The sequence below is a fragment of the Cydia fagiglandana genome, chromosome 3 (genome assembly GCF_963556715.1).
Source record: "Cydia fagiglandana chromosome 3, ilCydFagi1.1, whole genome shotgun sequence".
Taxonomy (NCBI): Eukaryota; Metazoa; Arthropoda; class Insecta; order Lepidoptera; family Tortricidae; genus Cydia; species Cydia fagiglandana.
The window spans coordinates 13,242,648-13,263,808 of record NC_085934.1 but is presented as its reverse complement, the minus strand read 5'-3'; the positions used below and the strand labels follow the sequence as shown (position 1 = coordinate 13,263,808).

The following is a 21,161-nucleotide window of genomic DNA, read 5'->3' as shown; positions in this document are numbered from 1 at the left end:
ATCACATTTTTGCTTTGGATTTTTTTTACTATCTGTTGATAGTACACATCAAATTATCATATATTTCGACGAACTGCAAAATACTCTTTTAGCGTATGTGAACTGAGATTTAAATATTTGACGGATAAGTTATAAATTTTAGCAACGGAACAACCCGCCCCATAGCGGGGTTAGTTGTTCCGTTCCGACCTATCTCATAGAAAAAATTCTGGTAAATAAACTGTTTAACGATGCACAAAATAATATCGCTACTCAGAAACGCAAATAATCATTATTTAATATAGCGCAACCCACATACCTTATTCACACTCTTTTCATAGATCAAATTTGTATTTTATGAAAATCGGCACGTTTAATCCCGCTCTCCCCTACTTGGGAATAGATGGAGGGTTAATATTACCTACCTACACATTTTGTGTAGTTTCAAACAACACACTTACCTAATTATGATACTTCCGAAAACTAGGTACAGTAGGTCCTGTACTTTCGTGTTTCGCGGTAGATCCTGTGGTTGTGCTAATGACGCCCTCTACGCAGTTTTGCGTAATATTCCCTATTTTGACACAGTACCTACATTTTTTTTTTCATAAGGCGACGACTCACGCTTGACACGCTTTGTATTATTACCCCCATAAGACAACATGTTTAATTTTTTTATTTACGTGTACTTAGGGCATACTGAAGATTCCTGGACTGGCCACTTAGAAAAAAAAACCGGGCAAGTGCGAGTCGGACTCGCGCACGAAGGGTTCCGTACCATAATGCAAAAAAAAAAAAAAACAAAAAAAAAGCAAAATAAAAAACGGTCACCCATCCAAGTACTGACCCCTCCCGACGTTGCTTAACTTTGGTCAAAAATCACGTTTGTTGTATGGGAGCCCCATTTAAATCTTTATTTTATTCTGTTTTCAGTATTTGTTGTTATAGCGGCAACAGAAATACATCATCTGTGAAAATTTCAACTGTTTAGCTATCACGGTTCGTGAGATACAGCCTGGTGACAGACAGACAGACGGACGGACGGACGGACGGACGGACAGCGAAGTCTTAGTAATAGGGTCCCGTTTTACCCTTTGGGTACGGAACCCTAAAAATAAGTCTTCTCATGAATCCAGAAACTTTCAGTATGGCCCATGTACAAACATACACATATTACATATGTATGTGTACCAAATTTCAGCTCGAACGAAAATAATTTCTGGTTTTATTTTTTTACTACTTAAATACCTATAGGCAAAGAGAATTTGAAATAGAGGAATACTGTCAAAGTAAATTAAGTAGTCAGTGCATTTACTGCCATCTCTCGACACAAATTATTAAAACTTTTAGAACGCCATTTGACTTCACTGATATGTATGTGTTAAATTTGTTAAATGCGTACTGACTGCATAGTTTACTTTGACAATATTCCTCTATTTCAAATTCTCTTTGCTATAGGTAATTAGGATTGTTCATTTTTTTTCAAATGTTCTATTTCGAAAACCATTTCGAGATATAAGGTTTTTAAACAGTTTCCGACATTTGCTGCGATATAATAATTGAGGATTGAAGATATTTCAACAAATATCCTTATGACCTTAGTTTGACCTTCTCCTGGGCTGAATGTAAAGTCATTGCATAATAAAAGTTATCGAACCATAGTAAATAAATCCGTCACTCACGCATTGTCAAAGTTATCATTGTCATCGATTGTCATAACAAAATTTTTCAGTTAAACCGCTGCGCTTGTTTGTTACAATTTGATTTATAATTAATACCTAAACAGTAGATTTCATTGCTTAATAATATATCAAAAACCTTGTTCCTACGTGTGGGAATGATTCACAAAAATAATAGTTTGAATCCACGAAGACCTACGACGTGAAAGATGGTGCCGTGAATTAAACTTGGAATACCTACCTACTTCACGTGTTACACACAGTATTGCTGTGAGAATCACGTCGATGTAAGTATAAAATTAATATTAATTTACTACAATTAAGTATTTAAAAGCTCACTTTATTGGTAGGGTCGTGGTATCTATTTATTTTCTGTGGTAATGTAGCCAGAGTATCTAAGGGCAAACCGTTAAACAGAGATGGTGCCTACTAGAAAGAAGGAATATATAAGAATACATAGCCATACTCAAAATTCAGCCTGAAACTGCTTTAAAAAGATATAATTTCTAATTTCCAGGTACATGTTGCAGTTCAAGCTGCTGATATCATGGTGGACAAGACTTAATAAAGAGTTGTGAATAATAAAACATGTTTTTGTTTACCTACTTTTTTATTAATTTGGGAAATATGTTATATATGTTTCCAAAAAAAATAGTAACTTTACATTAAATGTATGTTTATCATGTTCTGCATGAGCATCTGACAATGATGGCTTCTTGTTGACCATCCAGAAGAGAAGTGTATGGTTTGTTATTTACTCTGTTCCCAGGCATTATTTACGGTCGTAAAGTATTACGACGATTAATAATTAATATGACGTTCGTTTCAATACAAAATGCTCAACTTTGTTCTGGACCCAATTGCAGTTACATATCTCACAGCTGTATCTAAATAGGAATCACGATGACCTCAAATAATAGGATATAATTAGCAAAATTGGCATGTTCCTAATATATTAGTATAAGTATGTAGTACAATATCCAAACAATGGTGACAAGCCGGTAGAAAGCACCCACTGGGTGCTAAGCTACCTTTAGCAATGGACGCTTGTAACGATTTTATGAACCCAATCTTCTTACAAATCGAATCAGTTAAAATATATATGATGTAGGTAACTTACATTTGTATTTTTGCTCCCTTGATTTCAGCCAAGTTATGGTTGGAGTTGGATGCTATATGGATACATACTCCAATAAAACTAAGTTATATTATATAACTTAGGCAGATTTCTGGAATCAGCTTTCTCAATAGCGTAGGTATTTTGAAATTAATGATTCAAAATAAACGAGTTTTCCATTCGACGATATTATTATTTATAGAAACACGTGACACTGACATTGTCGACAGGTGACATTACCATAGATATAAGAATATATACAGATGCCTTCCAAGCGAGCTGTCAGTGGGACCACTTTTTGTTTAGTGTACGATTAACAAAGCGACCCACTTTGCTGTAGCCATGTCGATAAAGTCATATCGATAAACTACCGACATTTCTTGCAATTTTAATTTTACTTCAAAGGTTTAACTATACCTAAAATGAACAAAAACGCTTTTTTTCTTTATTGTGGTTATAATATCACAATTTTGTAGTCACGCCCCAGGAGAGAACCAAGGGAAAGTTCAGATATTTAATTAAAATACATAAATACCTATTAAAATAGGTGGTCCGCAATAATTGAATTATTTTATTACATTATAATATATTCATTATCCATTAGCATTTCAATTATGTTTATGTTTAACGAAGATATTGAAGCTTCAATTAATCGCTATTTCGTTCCGCTGTGTAGCGTTTATCGATATATAACATGATTCAAATCGACTTTTTACATCCCTAAAAGAGCACACATATACGTTTTTACGCACACATGCACAACCTGGGTCGCCTAAAAAGGGGCCACTTGGATTTGAAGTCCATCTTGTCAACAGTATAGTTGTCCTTGTTTGACAAATGGCATTTTAAAAGAGCGAGGAGAGAGAAATGATACTAGTTGCTGCGCCGTCAAATAGAACAATAAAGGTAGGGGCCTTGGACATTACAATCAATTGACAATGACAACTATTTTTTTAATTCTTGTTGTTGCTTGTGCTTTATCAAACAGCCGACGACATGTAATTTACGAGAAGTCGTATCTCAAATTTTTTTTATAAATTATAAATGTTCAACCGAGCCACGAATTACTAAATCATTCAAATTAGTATCTTAAATTAACCTATATTTTCCGAAAATAAAATAAAAACGGGGGTCTAAAAAAAATGAACAATCCTACTTAATTGCTATACGTAACCTATTGAAGGTTAGGCCGTGAACTAGACTGGACGCCAACGAGCAGCGCGGCGATGTTGCTAAATATCATGTTTTGCTAGCTTATCTTATACAGTCGACTCTCGTTAATTCCAAACTCAAGGGACTTTTAAAATATTACGAACTATCGAGAGTTTGAAATATCAAATAGTTCGAAATTTTTGAGAGAAAAAATATGTAAGTTCGAATTATTGAGTAATAGTCAATTATGATTTATTAACTACATTTTTTTTACAATATCAAAAGATTAGAGGTACATATTTACATGCACATACATAATGCGAATTAATTATTAGTCTTTGGGAAGAAGTCTAGTAATTCTAATTTGCTTCAAAGCACATTGCTGAGACTGATCAATATTTTTTTTAATCAGAAATACGTAGTGCCGGAAATTATTTTACAATAACAAATGCTCTTAATATGATGAACTTGAACTTGTCTCAAAATGTAGGGTACATACACTTACCTCTGCAATCTGATAACTTTGAATTATCGAGTGTTTGACGCCTATGAGTTCGAATTAACGCGTCGTTTTGTTACATAGCGTTGATTTTTTTGTTCGAATTACCAAGTGCTTAAAAATGTATTGAATTATTTCGAAATATAAAGAGATATTCTAGGGAACTCGTGATAACTTCGAATTATAGAAAGGTTCCAATTATCGCATGTTTGAATTAACGAGAGTCGACTGTAATTGTTACCTATGTAGGAAATTGAACAGGTAAGTAGGAAATAATAATTAAACATAAATTAGTTATAAATAACAAGACACTTTATTTAAAAATGCACAGTATTAGATATGTTATAGAATATAGAAAATAGTGATACACGCTTTGATATATCTTACAAGAATTCATAAACTTTATCACATTTTTCGTTATAAATGTAAGTAGACGTAGAATACATAATTTTAATTAGGTAACTAGAGAAAAGTCACTTTAAAAGAGTGATATAGGTACGATATTAATTTTATAACTACTATCATTTATTTATTGCTTACATTTGACAGTCATTTATTATACTTGGATTTAAATAGAAGATGATAATCTTTTAAATCTTGAACAATTCCTATGATTCCATGTTCAGCCAAATCCCAATTTGTAAAACGCTTTTGGCACCACAATAAATAACATTTTCGGTCCCTAATTTGTTTTATTTTAAAATATTTAATTTAATCAAACATTTATATAATATGTTCTCATACTAAGACATCGTTAATCGTACAAAGGTACAGTTAGCAGCAGAAGTTGCTAAGCGGGGCGGTGTTCAAAACGATCTTGACGAGACTTTATTATGAGAATAAGTAATTCAAGGTAAGTCAAGGTCATTTTGAACACCGCGCCCGCTAAGCAACATCTGCTGCTGACTGTACTTACGTGTGTACGAGGGTTAAACCAAGCTTGTTTTTACAAAAATACTTAATAATGTGCAGGGTTTATCCCGTGCCGTAGCAGAAAATGCACAAATGCTCGTAATAATAACCATAACTAAAACTAATATTAACATGTTGTTATGATTATGAAGAAAACAGGCATTAACACTTTATATATGTATGTCTCCTATGGCTCGTTCACATGCTTGCCAACCCTAGACGTAGGCGGGCGCAATCCTGTCCTGTCGCGCTTAAGTTCTGCCACTTATCTCAGGCGGATGGCAAAGAAGCTACGCGGTGATTTTCTAATAGAACCGTATGAGAAACTCAGCTAGTTTTACATACTGTGAATAACGTGAGCGCGGCAGACATGTTTTTATTTGGTTTACGTGAGTCACAGACAAGACATCCTCCAGAATGAGCATAGTAGCGCTACCCCCTCTGCCAAAAATATACGGTAGTTTTACTCCATTTTCGAGAGTCAAAGTGTCTTTGTGTGACGCCCGTGTTATGTCTTTGAACGGACCAATCACGGCACGGGACTCGCTCACCTAGTCCCTCGCACCCCAGTATTTTTGGCAACATCGGTTTCATGATAGAATTGCTCTACACTCCGTCCAAAGGATTCCTACGGCGGTAGCACGGTCGCATTTTTATCGTTTGTCACCATGCCTGTCACATTCTAACAAGTATGTAAGTGCGAAAGTGACGGGCATAGTGAAATGCGATAAAAATGGAACCATGCTGCGCCCGCTAGTCTATGGTCCGTGAGTATAGTAGGTACTATTTAGGGGCACACGATCTGCGCGATGTTGCGCGGCGTGCAGGCGCGCAGGCCCTGCCCGCGCAGCGTGAGCCCGCGCGCCGGCGGGATCACGTCGCGCCCGCTCACGCGCAGCCGGTGCACGCAGCCCACGAACCCCGACAGCGTTGGCGCTCCCGGCAGCCTGCCAACATAAAACCAACCACCGAATTTACGTAAGTGTCCAACAAGTCCCGCGTTTTAATCAGGGGACAACTCCTGATCCTTCATAGAAACTCAGTGGCGGATTTACAGTCTTTGCTGCCCTAGGCACCAGACCCTGTAACCGCCCCTTTCTCAACACCCATCATATTGACTACATTTTGAGTTATTTCTTGTTATCATCAGCAAATTTTTTGTCATAAATTGCCGCCCCTAAATATCTTGCTGCCCTAGGCCCTGGCCTACTGGGCCTTAAGTCAAATCCGCCACTGCAGAAACTGACTCCGGTTTCAAGCCCACTACTAATTTAGAGACGAATAATGTAGTATTTTCGTAATTATATCAATTATTTTACTTAAACTTGGACGACACTGCCACAATAGCAAATACAACATTTTATATGTTTACCTTTTTGTGATATTCTCCGGCGGACGACCGATGTATATAAACGGGTCGACGTCAAGCGAAGTCATCCGCCCCGGCGTCGAGCCCCTCGCGGTCGCCTTGCCCATCCGCAACATCCCATCCTTCTTGTACCGTCGAGCAGAAATCTTCGAGCGACCGTCAAATCTCACTTTCCCGGCGCGCAGCTCCATCGGTCCGCTGCCAGCGTTCCAACGTAACACAGCTTTGTTTTCGCCTAATCCGAGCCACAAGTTATCGCTCGGTCCGGCCGCGCTGAGGAGCGTACCTTCGTCGCAAACTGCGGACACTTCAGCCCAGATATCAAAACGTTTCGCGGGCAGCCTCGTTCGGGCCATCATCCGCGCATAGCCGTCGAACAGGGGCACCCTGTATATTTCCTCTACGTCCTCGAAATCATCATAAATCGAATATTCCCCAAACTCATTCGTCAACTCCCCTTCGACCTCTTCCACTATCATCGCCGTCGGCTTCGGAACACATTGGGACTGGACTTCATTCGTTTGCAACGGTGCATCACTGTTCATTTCTGGAAATTTAATCAATCGATACGACTTAATATTTAGGTACACGAGTGCTTCTAGCGAATACTTAATGAGTGTTGTGCGAGTAATGGTAGTGGAGCTAGCTCGTTCTAACGATATCCGACCGGCGGGAGGATGTCGACGCAAGTGAGTTTGGGCTCGGGGCTGTCCGGCTTGCCGCTGTCGGTGGTGTCCGTGGAGGCGTGGCCGGGGTCGGGCGCTAGCGATGCGGATGCGGATGGGGTGCGGGGGCGGAGGCGCGTGAGGGTGAGCCGGCCGGCGGAGCGACTACCTCGCCTAACGTGCGGGCCGTCGTCCGCGCAGGGGCCGAAGGCCTGCACGACGATGTCGGATTGCGTCCTACAGGCGTGCGTGCGGAGGTGGCAAGCGGAGAGGTAGGTGCGGCCGTCGCTACCGCAGACTGAGGGCGCCCCGGCGGGGCCGCAGTCGCCGCCGCCGCACTCGCACTGCGCGAGCCCGCTGCGCACCACGCAGTACGCGCCGAAGTAGCACGCCATGTGCTCGCAGCTCGTCGCTGGCAGTTGGGTCGATTCCGCTGTACATAAAAAAACTTGCCATTGCGCACAAATGTTTTAATGAGAGCGTTTAAGGAAGTAAGTGTTCTCTCAATAATATATGTACCTAACAATGTAATGTTACCTATTATCTTGCCGCATACTTCTATTGTTTCTCCAATAAATAAAAAAAATGTATCAAACGCTACAGTACTTCCTTAAGGCTTGCGATACACCATCTCTATACTATACCACATTTTATCTAAATCGGTTTAGCGGTTTAAACGTGAAGAGGTAACAGACAAACAAAGTTATTTCCTCATTTAAATTAATATTAATAGGCATTGCTAAGTGTGTGATGTTTGTAAATGGTACGTACGGTCGAAGCAGCCATTAGGCCCAAGCGCGTGTTCGTGGTTGGAGCACACCGTGCATTTCTGCCCCTGGATGCCAGGCTTGCACACGCAGCGCCCCGTCATTTGCTCGCAGTCTTCGCGCACTGACCCGAACGCCGAACATCCGCAAGCTGAAAATGAAAAGTTTAGAAATAAGCATAGCAACACAACATTTAAAACTTTTTAATTTTACGCTTAATATATTTGCGTGAACACTCTACTAGGACTACTAGCCCTGTTATAATATGTCGTGTGACACATTTACCTACATATATAAAGCCCCTTGAGACGTAATGAAGTCATAAACTACCATGATTTACTCATGTCTTTTTACGGAGTCAGCAAGCCAAATCATGTCTTAAATAATTCGGACACACGAAATCGTCATTTGTTCCAGATTGATGTCACGAACAAGCGTTTATGAGCAACTCACGGATACAGCCCATGTGTCCGGTCCCGATCCGCGGCAGGCCCCAGTATCCGGGCTCGCAGCGGTCGCACTTGAGGCCGCCGACGCCGGGCCGGCAGTCGCACTGGCCGGCGTCGCCGCAGTGCTCGGACACGGAGCCGAGCCGGTGGCAGCCGCACTGTGAAGGGCAGCCGCTGCCGCCGGGTCCGAGCGCGAACAAGCGTTCAAAAACAACTCACGGATACAGCCCATGTGTCCGGTCCCGATCCTCGGCAGGCCCCAGTAGCCGGGCTCGCAGCGGTCGCACTTGAGGCCGCCGACGCCGGGCCGGCAGTCGCACTGGCCGGCGTCGCCGCACTGCTCCGACACGGAGCCGAGGCGGTGGCAGCCGCACTGCGACGGGCAGCCGCTGCCGCCGGGCCCGCGCGCCGCCGTCACCCCGTCGGCGCAGCACCCGTGCCATGATTCTTGGCAGGTCTTTTTCTCGGGTTGAGTTTTGTCTGTAAGAATACATACAGCTGATGAAATCTATTGTTATTATTTATAACGCATGTTTTGCCGCGTCTTATGGGAACGTTACTTATGTTAGGTACCTACATAAAGCAAAGAGACGTTCGGGATCATATACTGTACTTACTACCTTCAAATGTTACTTGTATTTAATGATAAAAACATAATGTACTCAATAGTTTTAAGTTAATGATGTGTAAAATGTAACTATGTTTATATTTACCAATAAAGTCTGTATTCCTGTAGTCTTGAATTGTAGTCGTAGCAAGACTAAAGGCCCAAATATGAATATGATTTCGTCACCTTAGTTCAAAGAAATTATGTATTTATTTACTTATTATACATTTGCTGATAAACAAGCAATAAACCAAGCAAAGCACTGGACTAACCGCTCAAGGGAATAGCAACGTCAATCCATCTAAAATAGGCGGTCCATCCATCTGGCGTCACAGAATAAATAATAGTACTAGGTACAGAAGACTCACTCCCTAGCAAAACGCCTCTGTTACGATCAGCACAGACATGGCCGCTAGGTGGCGACAGCGCTACGCGCGGCACATAGGTCGGAAATCGCGATTTAGGCCGCCAAAAATATTTAATTGCATTTTTGCGCTTTACTTATATACGATTTCGTACTAAGAAAACATATTTTTAGATATTTACAATTATTTTTTTAGAGTTTATGGCTATTTTTCCAAAAAAAAAATTAATTTTGCTCCTCCTCGCTTGATTATTTTATATATTAATGATATATATTAATAAAACAATGTTAATTATAGTAAATAAATATGTATTTTCATCCATTGGATTTATAAATAATATAATAAACATATATTTATACATATAGGTACATTATATTTAGGTATAAGAGTAACATATGTATTACAGAAACTAATAGAAATATACAAAGGTTTTTATCTAATATTGTTACGACTAATACATTTATCAAAAAGGTTAACATAAATAAATAAATCACACACCACATTTAATCATCATCATATCTTAAAGAAAAATCCTCCCCATCGCTTGAGTAGCATTGATCATTCTCCGCTCTCGCCTTATGTGGCTCAGCAGCAATCAATAACTGCATAGTTTCTGGCAGAAATGATTTCACTCGAGGTTTCGCTATCTTTCTCGTACTGCTGATAAGCGGATCGGAGGTCAGAAGCAACCTATGGTAAATGTCCAGATTGCAGTGTTCTCTAGAAAATTTTCGGGCATAGTTCAAACGATATGACCGAAAATGTTTGTTTCGGGCTTCTGCAGCTTCCTCCGAAAGTTGTCCAATGGGAACTATTGAGTTTTCAATAATAATTCTGCCATGGATCAGTATTTTGTGCATTGTCGGTGTCATTGGATGCCACCCATACAAATTTATATACAGCTTTGCTGTTTCCAGAGCGTATGCGTCATACTTTTCGCCATCTATCCTGTGGCCGCTTGAAATTGCTTCCAATATAACCTTTAACCTATAAATTAAATTATAATCGACTCCCGTTATTTCCGCAGCCAGTTCAGGATCATCGAAGAATCTTCTGCTTGTATTCCCATCATTAGTATTTCCAAAGTTGCTTTTTGGCATATCCACTAAAAGGCCAGTTTCTTCTCTGAATCTTTCCTGAATCTCAATTTTTCTTTTGCTTTCTTTTTCTTTTTCTTCTGGGGTCTTTTTTTGGCGGTATTTTTTTACAGGGAGTCTGTAGGCTAAGTGCAAAATGGATTCAAAAAGCCGAATTCTGGCATGCAATACAGAAAGGCCAAATTCGATCGCTTCAGGACACACCTCATGTTTTTTATTTAAATCGTTAAATTCAGTGTTTTTAGCTCCACACACATAACACGCAGAAGTTGATTTGGTGTCTGTAGCCGCATTACAGATCTTTCCGTCCACCATAGTCATTTTGAGACTGTGACCAACTGTAAATGTATTCCCGTTAAGTTCCACTTTGGTGGGCCTTAGTGATTTCAAACTATCTTTAACATAGTTGATTTCTTCCTTGGTTACATCCGTAGACTCTTTCACAAAACGAAATCGGATTGGGCGGCAAAATCGAGGTGATGAAGGTGTCGGGTTTTGCCAAATTATTTTGTTATTTGGTGCTTCCCCGCAGACAACTTGCAGTGGTACAAAGGAGCTTATAAAAATATTAGCGTCTGAGTCGGCGTCACTCTGAAACTTCTGTTTATATTTAGCTTGTTGCGATCCGTCACAACCCCATTTACAAATAATGCACAAAGAATTTCTTTCCTTATCAGTCAAGGTCAGAAGGACATCTTCCAGGTATATAAATAATCTATTAACAGTATGATCCATTAGGCATTGTAGATTACTTTCAGCGCAGGTAGAGGTGACTCGTAGAGATTCTTTATTTGGGTAACACTTTTCTTTTGCCTTTAATAAAAGTTCATAGGGCGGGTAGATTTTTTTATTCGCTGCGCGTATTAGTTCATATTGCCTTTTAGACAAATCAGCCTCTACGTACAAAGCAAGTGCTTGTTGTGGTGTAAGGCAATATATTCCATTTGAATCCACTTCATGTACTTGAGATCGATTGGGTAAATTCGTAATGTTGTTGAGGACTTTTACCGCATTTCTTTTTCCTTCGTTCTGCAAAATTACTTTAGCTGCGTGTACAATCACTTCTTTGTTTACACTGGAGCGCACTTCTTCAGTTTTCCTAAGTTTTGTTCTTTCACTGGACTCACTGAACGATTTGGACGGCCGACCGCGCCTGTGATGAGTTTTTATGGGAATTTCGAATGTTCCTTCCAACCAAGATTCATTAGTTATCAGAAATTTTTCCACAATATGACGTGATTTATTCCATCTCATTTTAAATTCTGATTTAAAACGTGAAAATTTATGCTTCATGTCCTTTTTTTCTTCATCTCCGTCACCTGAGTGCATAAGGAGATAATTTTCCAAAAAATCCAATTTTTCAGTTATTGACTGAAAATTTTGTTCATTTAACTTATCAAATAGGTATCTTCGAGTCACAACTTTTAAACCCGAGGTATTTGATGAACCTAGAACAAAAGAAAAGACATTTTAACGCTAATAAAAAAAAAACGTAATAATTTGCTATTTCCGGATTTTTTTTTTGAAACTCGATATTTCACAAAGTGCCCAAAAGTGCCCTCCAATTTTTTCATAAAATGTAAAGATTAGTGATGTACCGACTATTGATTTGGCCGACTAGCCGACTAGCCGACTAATCGGCGCTCGGATGGCCGATTAGTCAGCCGACTAGTCGGCTAGTCGGCCGGATCATTAGTTTCGTCTAAGTTCGGTTCAGATGCACTTAATAAAAAACCGTTTTACCCCTCTCTATTCGTCATATTATAAATATACATATAGTATCGCTGAAAAATGAACTGAATAAAAAATCCTAAGGCTATATGTCATACGACAAGCAAACAAGAAAGCGACCAAGCGGTCAATAATTCAAACAAAAGTTTTCGTAATAAGCACCCTAAATAGGAATGTGGGTAAAATAGGTGAAAAACTTATCGTAAATATTTGCTGTGTATTTCTTTTTGCCCTGTTTTTCTGTCATTTATAAAGTGCCGACTAATCGGCCATTTTTGCCGACTAGTCGCCGACTAATCGCCGACTACAAATGTGGCCGGATAGTCGGCTTTCCCGACTAGTCGGCGACTAGTCGGTACATCCCTAGTAAAGATATAGTTGATCTATAGAATGACATCAAAAATAAAACCGGGACGAGCCCGGAACCATAGTATTTTCACAATTGAATATGAAAAAATAACAAAATTTTCATCAAGAAAAGGGTCATCTTTAGTGGGTTATACATATATATATCATAAAATAAATATTTCTAATTCATAATAATTGAAATTAATAGAAACTTACCTGAATTTTCGATATCCATCACTTTCACTGACAAATAAACTCCACAAAAATAAATATTGGCTTAGAAATGTTTGCTTCGGATAAGAGTGCTAAGAACCGCGTGTGCAACGTATGTGATGACTGACTTTTGAGAACCTAGTAGATTACCTACGTAACTGATAAGGGTGGTGGTGGGGTGGGATTAATTCCGTGATAGTGTGGTGTTTTTCGAGAACTAATTAGTTTTGCGATAAGCCGACTTTTAGAAAGTTGACTTTTGGCGGCCTAAATCGCGATTTCCAACCTATGTGCGCGGCTTATGGCAAACCCCAAAATTGGGGCCGAACGGATGTACTTTTAGCTACCTGTAGCAAAGCGACGAAATCGCGGAGTGAGCCACGCCTGCTGGCGGTAAGAAAAAGTAATCAGGGTCAGGTACCTTTTCTGCAGCAGCGGGCTGCTTTAGTGGTGTGATGGCAGTAACTGCCGATGGGGCAGTCTTTGCGATGTGGGCCGCCGCCGCAGTCCACGGGCCGCCCTTCCGCGTCCGTGACCGGCTCGTCGTCGCCACATGGTCGGAACTGTAACATTACAATAACACATTTTAAACACAATCTTCTTGCTGGGCGTGGGGTACAGGCGCAGGTCGGACGCGCACGAAACACGACACCCTTCGGCCAGAAGTCGGCGCACTTGATGTTCCCCTACAGCGGTCGCGACACGCACACCACAAGAATCGAAGTGTACCTCTAAAGAAAACTAATCTACCTCTAGCCCGCGACACAGCCCCAGCGGCCGCAGACGCAGCTCCTCCTGCCGGCGGCACGACTCTAGCTTCATGTGGCAGAGCGTGGGGTACAGGCGCAGGTCAGACGCGCTCGAAACACGACACCCTTCGGCCAGAAGTCGGCGCACTCGACGGTCCCCTACAGCGGTCGCGGCACGCGCACCACAAGAGCTGAAGTGTACCTCTAAAGAAGACTAGTGTACCTCTAAACAAGACTAGTGTACCTCTAGCCCGCGACACAGCGCCAGCGGGCGCAGACGTAGCTCCTCCTGCCGACGGCATGACTCTAGCTTCATGTGGCAGAGCGTGGGGTACAGGCGCAGGTCGGACGCGCACACGGGCGCCGACGTAGCCGCCGCGGCGGCCGCGGCCGCGCAATCGAATAGACACGCGCATCTGATAAACATTAGGATATGAACTTTATAGTTTATACTCGTATGCTATACGTATAAAAAGCAAGAGATGCATCACAATGTTATATTATCTCGGCAGGAGAATGATTACAAACACAGCTATTTGGAATACTTATCGCAAAAACGGTAGAGTCAGTGCGGAAAGAGAAGAGTCGTGGAATGAATGGGACCTAATACATTCCACGACTCTTCACTTTCCGAAGAGACTCTATAGTTCGTTTTTTTTAGTATTAGAAAGAACTTGGAAGAAGGTAAGCGATTTTGACATGTCTTTTAATTCAAAAACGCTTTTTAAAAATCAGTAACTATTACTTATGAAAGCAGAAGAATATCGTATTAGATTCATAAATGTTACATATTTGCCGTATCTTATTTATAAATTGTGTTTTTCAATTAAAAGACACATCAAGTTTGTTTACCTTATTTCTAATGCTTAAAAAAACGAACTATAGTAAATTAATTAATGAGTGGATGTGACTTAAGTCTACGCATATAATTGTATTTATGTTAAATTCTTTAAATCTTGTTGTCTTTTCATGTTGCGACTTGCGAATGTTGTGCCGATATTTAGAATACATATAGGGAAACGAAAACTTGTCCTTATGTGGCTCTGTGACCTGTATACCCCGCAAGCATAAGTTAGAACTCTACTTATATTCATTTCGACGCCCCGTCTGGTCTAAAAAAAAACATAGGTACCTTGGTTGTCCATTGGAGTCAACCGCGCAAGTAGCTTCGTACGCGCATTGGACGCGCGCGCACACCGCCGTGCCGGTTGGCTCGCTGGAGTTTTCGTTCTCTCCTCTCTCTCTTTCGTTTGAGATCTCGTTTGTTATCTCCGTGATTTTTGCGCTTTTGTTTACACCTGTAAATAATGAAAATGTTTATAGACAGAGACTTCATAAATGAAGCGTAAGGTTAGTAACTCTAGAGGCACTCTTCTGTGTTAAAGTAGTCACGTACTCTTCTATTTCCCATGCCAAAGCAGAAAAGCTTAAATATGCTTAGCCCGTTTTCGTGGTGTCAATATCGGGCACTGTTTTGCTTTTCGACTTTTTAGAGTAGAGGCGCCTCCGAGTTGCGCCTCTATCTAAGCATGCATTGTCTTTCCTTCAAAACGCTAAAAACGGTAGTTTTTTGGTATGGATCCCTAAAAAGATAGAAAAGTTCGATTATCTCGAAAACTATCAATCTTTTTTTAGGCCTATAGGTGCATTTTCTGGACCAGCCTAAGGTGCCCTGTCGGTGGTTAGAAGGTTATCCATTAATTACTGAGGGCAACACGTTCGACGAGTTGCCTCCCTGTCACACTTACGTACGAATTTACAAGTGCGACAGAGAGGCACCACGTCGAACGTGGTTCGCGGTAGGCCCTCTGGGCACCCTGTATACCTAATCTCCACAAGTAGAACGTTGCCTTGGCAGGCTGTAAAGCATTAAGCACGTACCCGCCGTAATATTTTCTTCCTCCGCACACTCGCCATAGTAGGCGACGCGCACCGGCGGTTCGCCGCGCATGCGCGCCTCGCAGGCCGCGCGCTGCAGCGCGCACTCGTGCACGAACGTGCTGCGCGTGTTGGAGCACACGGGCTCGCGCGGCACGTCCGCGCAGGGGTTGGAGCACGCGCACTGCCCGCGCGCGCACCAAGTGCCGCTTGGACACTCCACGCTGATGCATGACTCTGGAATGGTGTTGTAGGTCATAGCAATATATCAGGTACTTATCAAAATTTACTAGCATAGTACCTAATACACATTTAAGTTTCTAGTTTTAGCAGGCGTGGCTCACTCCACGATTTCGTCGCTTTGCAACAGCAACAGTTAGCTACAAGTACATCCGTTCCCTGCGGGCGTCCGTTGTCGCCACCTAGCGGCCATATCTGTCCTGACCGTAACAGACGCGTTTTGTTAGAGAATGAGTCTTCTGTACCTAGTACTATTATTTTATTCTGTGGTTTTTAATAAGTTACCTATTTAAATTTAATTATTCATTAATTTAATTGTTTTTGTTCCATTAACTACACGTCGACATACACTTGGTTGAAGTAACTCACCGCAAGAGCCCATATGTTTAACGTGTAGTCGCCGCTTCTCACGGCAAGCTACATCACGCAGCGAGCACACGCTGCTGTAGGTCTTATTATCGTTGCCGCACACTTCTTCCGTTTCCTGAAATAAGTGTAGGTTATTTGCAGCTTATCTTTAGATCAAGTTTAAGGTCTGCTTCGAATTAAAATGGCATTAAATAATGTTATAGTCAGACCGTAAAAAGTCTGCAGCGATTTTGATAGCCCACGCAGTGCAAGTGTCATTTTAAACGTCAAACTTCTATGAAAATGACGTATACATAACACTTACACTGCGTGGGCTATCAAATCCGCTGCAGACTTTGTTTGGTGCGACTATATAAGTAGGTATTTTTAATCCTGGATAATGACAGGATACTAACCGTTCCTTCCTCGCAATGCTTCGGACAGACACAACTTGCCTCTGAAATTCCATCGCTTTCACATACAGCATAGAACTCGCATTTCTTGTTTTCACATCCATCTGGAAAAATAACGACATTCGTGAGTACCGATACTAAGTATAGTTCGTTTTTTTTAGCATTAGAAAGAACTTGCAAGAAGGTAAGCGATCTTGACATGTCTTTTAATTGAAAAACGCTTTTTATAAATCAGAAAATATTACTTATGAAAGCAGAAGAATATAAATGATCGTATTAAATTCATAATTGTAACATATTTGTCGTAACTTATTTTTAAAATGTGTTTTTCAATTAAAAGACACATCAAGATTGTTTACCTTTTTTCTAATGCTAAAAAAAAACGAGGTATAAGTATAGTTCGTTTTTTTTAGCATTAGAAAGAACTTGCAAGAAGGTAAGCGATCTTGACATGTCTTTTAATTGAAAACCGCTTTTTAAAAATCAGAAAATATTACTTATGAAAGCAGAAGAATATAAATGATCGTATTAGATTCATAATTGTTACATATTTGCCGTAACTTATTTCTAAAATGTGTTTTTCAATTAAAAGACACATCAAGATTGTTTAACTTATTTCTAATGCTAAAAAAACGAACTATAGGTTTCTATAAAATAAAGGATTATTTCGTTTGCCACTTTACGAGTAGTAAAATATCTAGACTTTGATTAAAAATATCTGGCCCGCCATTTACCTTTCAATAAAAAGAAAACTGTAGATCATTAACCGTCTACACTGAATTTATTTTACGGTTTAGACTCACTTGTATTAAGTCACTCGCGCGACATGTTTCGGAGAGCCTAGGTCTCCTTTCTCAAGCACTATAAACAGTGCGGGCAGCGTTCACGACGGCCGTGTATCGCGTACTGCGGCTCGCCGAGAAAACACCTACCTACATCACTCACCATGTCTCCGAAACACGTCGCGCGAGTCACTTAATAGAAGTGAGCCTAACCCTAAAATTATTCATTGTTAGTACATATATCTCATAGCAGTTTAAATTCGATTCTACATTTTTCAACTTTGTGCTTTGTTGTATTTTTAGCGACAGGAATGGTTATCTTACTGCAAGGTCCGTCGTAGAGCACGGTGACATCCCTGCGGTGCCGGCACGCCTCGAGCTGCAGCTTGCAGCGGTTGCCGTACGAGATGCCGTCAGAGCCGCAGACGGGCGCGAACTCGTTGGAGCAGCGCGGGCAGCGGCACACGCCGCGCCCACCTGACGCGACGCACTCGCCGCCGTGGGGGCAAACGCGGCCCGCGCAGATACCATTCGAGCCTGAAGACAATATCCATCTGTCCAATATCTTGGTCCAATGTCATTGCGTCTCGCTCTCTCATTAAGCAAAATGTGAGACAAAATACACATTGGACTAAGAAATTGGACAGGTGGAATAGGTACCCTAAGATAGAATAAAGGCAACGAACGCGATTCGTCTATAGTGCAATTATTAGGAAAAGCCCGTCATTCGGCGAGGGCAAATAGAAACTCTCTTTCACAGCATAAGATTGGGCGGAGCCTCTTCGAATGTTTGGCGGGCGGACAAATTTAGGCACCTACTCGCACTCGCTGTCATGCGTGCCATCGGAGCCACGGACCGGACGCAGGACGGGCTCGCTAAGACACAACTTACCACAGGGCCCAGCATGGAGAACACGCAGCTCCCTCCCGAGCAGACAGGCCGCGCGGTGCAACTCGCACTCGCTGTCATGCGTGCCGTCGGAGCCGCAGACAGGACGCAGCACGGGCTCGCACGGCGGCGGGCATGCGCAGACCGCGGCGCCGGCGCCCTCCACGCGGCACTCGGCGCCGTGCCGACACTCCACTTCCGCGCATGGGTTCACTCCTGTCAGCAAAATTACAAAGTCAAAAAATTATAACCACTATTATAGTAACCAGTAATAGCCTATTCAGTCTAGCTTAATATAGGATATAAACGAGGGTGAACTCGACTTAGCCGACTATATCTCACCCGTACTACACTGCCCTTTGAAGATGACCCTCAATTGTTTTCTAGCGCGACAAGATTCCCTGTGCATTTGGCACTCGTTGGAGTAGGTCTTGCCGTCAGACGCACACACGGGGGAGAACTCGAGCGGGCACGGCTCTGCGCAGCGGCAGGACGGGGCTCGGTTCTCGTCGAGTTGACACAGTTCTGGATCTGGGCAGGTCACGCCAGCGCACGGATCTGTGTAATAATATGTACGGTGTACATTACTAAGCACTATTAAGGCATCAGATACAGCATTTCTGCGTAAGATAAGTCAAGGTTAATGTATTGGTCAGTTTAACTTAAACCCTTATTAGGTGCATAGACACCTTTTCAACCATCAAAATTAAATTAGGTAAAAGTCAATAATAATAAATGTCACGCGAGAACCCCTCTTGTAGTCCTTTATAGGAGATGGACCAATACTATCTTTCGCTTAATATCCTCCATAGTTTGCCAGGCGCCATCATGGGTGATGTCGTCTTCCCATCTGAACGAAACTAAAATCCCCCGTGGGCTAATAAAACAAAACAGCATGCTACTTAGTGGTCTGGTGGTGTAGACAACGCTAATACTTACCACATTTGCCGTAATACTTGAATGTAATGTTAGTGTTTGTCTCGCAGGCGGCCCTTCGCATCTCACATTCGCCCGGGTAGTCGTGGGCGTCGCTGGCGCAGAGCGGCCGCGAGCCCTCGTGGTCGCCGTAGCTCGGACACGACGACGGACACTCGCAGGTGTAGGACTGTGCGTCAGCCGACGGCCGGCATTGGGCGCCTGGGCCGCACGTCACCCCGATGCAGGGGTTTGTTACGTCTGGACAAAAGCGTTACGGACATTATCTAACAATAAAACTTGATTCGACGATCATTGTCCCGATAGTCGTTTCAGTGAACGGTTTAATAGCGAAGAGTCTCGACCAACATCTCGAGACTCTCGCTAGGTGGTTGGATCAAGGGACAGATGCAGAAGGCGGTGATCTTGGACACGGCGCGGATAGTACGTCGGTTCCTCTCTCTGCAGCCCTGACCACCGGTAGCTTGGGCCTTGCCCCGCTGCTGGCGGCACCCTAGGTTAGGTTTTTTATAATGTGTTTATATGTATTTTTTATTGTTTTGTAAGTGTTTTTATATTTTACTTTTATATTCATATTATAAAAACCCTAGCCTAAGAGAAATGATGAATAAAGAAACTTGTAAAAAAATAAAACCATTAAAAGATAGCATTTTTCCGCCCAATGATAAATATTTACTCGTATACGTAGTAGGAATGTGAAGTGAAACAATTGGCGGATATCAGGCAACCGCAAGTCTAAATCTAGCTCGGAGTCTGGGCATAAGTAGGTACCTACATAAATAGACAGTAAGTTATATCAATCATAATCATCAATCAAAACAAAATTCTCAACTATCACGGTACGCATAGGTCATTGGCACATTGATCTTTTTATCAAACAAGTACCTACCTAATACTCACTACCATCGATAGTGTTAGTAATACAAACTACAATAATAACATGACGGTACTCACCACTAGGAAACAGATAGCAACCGCTAGCGGCCACCACTAACAGAGACAATAGCGTCGCCCGGACGGTCACCATCCTACCGTACCGTCTTGGCACCTCTCTGCCACCATCACGCATCGTCCTCTCCCATCGTTAGTAAGTGTTAGCGCTAGAAAACAAATAACATAAATTTATCAGTTGGGAACAGTCCCAACTTACCATTCTTTGATTTTTTACGGATGTTTAAATTGAGTACAGTCGATGTCAAAGATATATTTGTAGTTTTGCACCTTACTTCTTTGTAATAAGGCGAAAAATTTAATGCATCATTGACGTCGACTGTCCATGTCTAACAATTCTGATACCTACCTAGAAAAAACAAAATAAGTATGTCAGTAGTTTTGTAGGAATAAATCCTCTGCTATTTAATATACATATAGGTACTTAATTAGGTAGTCGATAACAATTACTTATCGCTGCAATAAATTCTACATATACCTAAGTAGGTAGATACACGTAGAATATATATGTAGATAGAACTATTTATATGTAGAGTTTATTAGGTGCCTAATTATTATTTAGGTCACAGAACTGCATTATAAAATAGTTACGATATTAAAATAGCACTAACACTGTCAATCGATAACGCTTTGTTTTTGTTAGTAGCAACTTAATTAACGGCGGATCATCCCATAAATAATATATGATGACCACTTCAGCCAATATGGAGGCAATAGGTATCGTGGATAGCGCATCAATTTGAGACGTAGAAAGTACATTGAAAGAAATAAGTAAACAATTACCTGCTCACAACGTATACCGGTTGAAAACGCAGTGACAATATCTTTGGCTGAAAGACGAGGTGCGACTGGGGCCACGACTGAATGAACTGTAGACATGCGCAGTGGAGATGATCCTTCATAATACATAAAACTGCATATAAACGCTACCTGCTCCTGCATTAGAGTAAAGACATCGGTTATTGGAACTGTGCTCCCCCTTAATGATTAGAAACTTAAAGAGAGCGTGCATGAACTTAATTGTAG

The 21,161-nt window shown here is 41.4% G+C and overlaps 1 protein-coding gene across 1 annotated transcript; it reads right to left on the bottom strand.

The window, feature by feature from the left end:
- Window positions 1-4,716: 4,716 nt before the first annotated feature.
- Window positions 4,717-20,996, bottom strand: LOC134680131 (agrin-like). Its single transcript, XM_063539180.1, has 17 exons — window positions 20,919-20,996; window positions 20,139-20,284; window positions 19,188-19,424; window positions 18,591-18,806; window positions 18,252-18,464; window positions 17,684-17,896; window positions 16,581-16,681; window positions 16,186-16,300; window positions 15,580-15,813; window positions 14,831-14,996; window positions 13,943-14,114; window positions 13,371-13,512; window positions 8,808-9,068; window positions 8,144-8,290; window positions 7,542-7,805; window positions 6,711-7,254; window positions 4,717-6,285 (listed from the first exon to the last, which is right to left on the bottom strand). Exons 2-17 carry the CDS (start codon window positions 20,251-20,253, stop codon window positions 6,126-6,128), a joined length of 3,300 nt encoding a protein of 1,099 aa, XP_063395250.1. The 5' UTR covers window positions 20,254-20,284; window positions 20,919-20,996; the 3' UTR covers window positions 4,717-6,125.
- Window positions 20,997-21,161: the final 165 nt, after the last annotated feature.

Coding starts and splice junctions, on each gene's coding strand:
- LOC134680131 (XM_063539180.1), bottom strand. CDS start 20,253: ATGCGTGATGGTGGCAGAGAGGTGCCAAGACGGTACGGTAGGATGGTG. Junction 18,465..18,590: donor CAAAGGGCAGTGTAGTACGG/GTGAGATATAGT, acceptor TTTTGCTGACAG/GAGTGAACCCATGCGCGGAA. Junction 16,682..17,683: donor GCTCTACGACGGACCTTGCA/GTAAGATAACCA, acceptor TTATTTTTCCAG/ATGGATGTGAAAACAAGAAA.